General features: G+C 34.8%; 1 protein-coding gene across 1 annotated transcript in view; it reads right to left on the bottom strand.

The window, feature by feature from the left end:
• Positions 1–867, bottom strand: part of LOC119590747 — a gene marked incomplete at both ends in the record, with an annotated part of 2,339 nt that extends 1,472 nt beyond the window's left edge. The window contains 1 exon segment of the mRNA XM_037939455.1: positions 553–867. Within this exon segment, the coding sequence (XP_037795383.1) occupies positions 553–707 (155 nt within the window).
• Positions 868–1,642: the final 775 nt, after the last annotated feature.

Here is a 1,642-nt window from a genome sequence, read left to right as displayed (position 1 = left end):
TATGTGGTTTAAAAAATTTGGTGCACCAAAATGAAATTATAAAATTGCTTTTAAAATATTATAACCAGCTTAAAGCAGATTAAACATACCACAAAAAAGTATCTTAATGTCCTGAGGAGCAGATAAGGAAATGTTTATAAATTCGTGAGTATATATATCAAACAAAAATTTTCATGGACCAGTGAAAAATAAAAAAAAACTATAATAATCCTTCAAAATAAAGCTTTCAGAATAGCATATAAATAGCATCTTGTCATATGACCATTCTTAAGATAAACTGCACTCATGTAATGGGAGAATGCAAATCTGGCCATGTACTATTATTGATTCTGCTTTATACCTATACAAGTCTAAGAGAGTAGCAGACCTAATTCTAATTCAAGTTTTCTTAGACACTATGGCATTAGATAAGAGTAGGATAGTCCATTTACTTTTTAGATATATGTAAGTCTTAGAAATAACTTTTTGCAATGTCAGTAACTGTATTGTTACCATCATGCCATCTTACTATACCATTCTTATCAAAATCACATCAAATACTCTTTCAAATACCTTTCTGTCTCATGAAGTTCTGCTCCTTCCTTCTTTTTCCTTGCAACGAGAACCTCCTTTTCTTTTCTCTCTTCATCTAGTGCCTTTAACAGATGTATTTTCTCCAACTGAAGAGCATCCCTTTCCTTCTGAGCCTTATCGCGCTCCTTTGCCATCAATTCATTGTGATAACGGAAATCGGACACATGTTTCCTTGCCTCTTTAATTTCTTTGGCCAACAGTCTATTTCTTTTTAGGAGAATATCCTTCTCTTTCTTTAAACGTTTCAACTGTCTTTGGAATCTCCTATGCTACATTTCTCTGTGGCTGGGTTACCTGTAGAAGAAATATATATCTTAGCTTGGTTGTTTACAGCAAGAATGCAAGGACTACCAAAATAATAAAATCATTATTTTCTCTGAGTCATAGTCACTGTCCTACAACGACACGAGAGACCATGAGGAGGGGATGTAGGGTTGCGGGAATGGTACTTTATAATTTTTACAACTAACTAGATTTCAGTTCCTATAAAGACAGTATACGTAACATAACTTCAAATAAATGTGCCTCTATGATAACTATGACATTAATTTATACTATTTACATTAAAAGGACAGAGACTATAATGGGAAGAACTGATCTAACACCAAGTCTTAAAAAATTGATCTATTATTTCTCCTCGTACTATACAGGCTATTGAAATTAGTCTTACTAACATTCTGTAAATTAATTGATATAGGGTGGACTAGGCTAGGCCGTGCTAAGTTAGGTTATGGCAGGCTAGATTAGGCTAGGATAGACTAGGTTAAGCTAGGTAAGCTTGGTTAAAAACTGTTACTTAGAGCTACTTCATCAGTAAAACACAAGCCCATGCTATGTCCCTCCCCCCTTGCACAGGCACCACAATACTGTGGAAATAATAATTATTAGAGAGAAGTAAGGAGGTAACAGACATTCAGATTCAATAGTGCTGCTGCTATAAATTTCTGCCGAATGTTGATGGTAAAGAAAATTATTAGACTGATAGGTAATACCTTTCCATGACCGATCATGACGAGAGTGGTAGCGATGGATCCTCTAAGCCTCTACTGCTGTAGAACCACTCTCAAGA

The sequence above is a fragment of the Penaeus monodon genome, chromosome 27 (assembly GCF_015228065.2).
Source record: "Penaeus monodon isolate SGIC_2016 chromosome 27, NSTDA_Pmon_1, whole genome shotgun sequence".
In the NCBI taxonomy this organism is placed as follows: domain Eukaryota; kingdom Metazoa; phylum Arthropoda; class Malacostraca; order Decapoda; family Penaeidae; genus Penaeus; species Penaeus monodon.
Note: the sequence above shows the minus strand (reverse complement) of the source record. Positions and strands in the feature narration are given on the sequence as shown.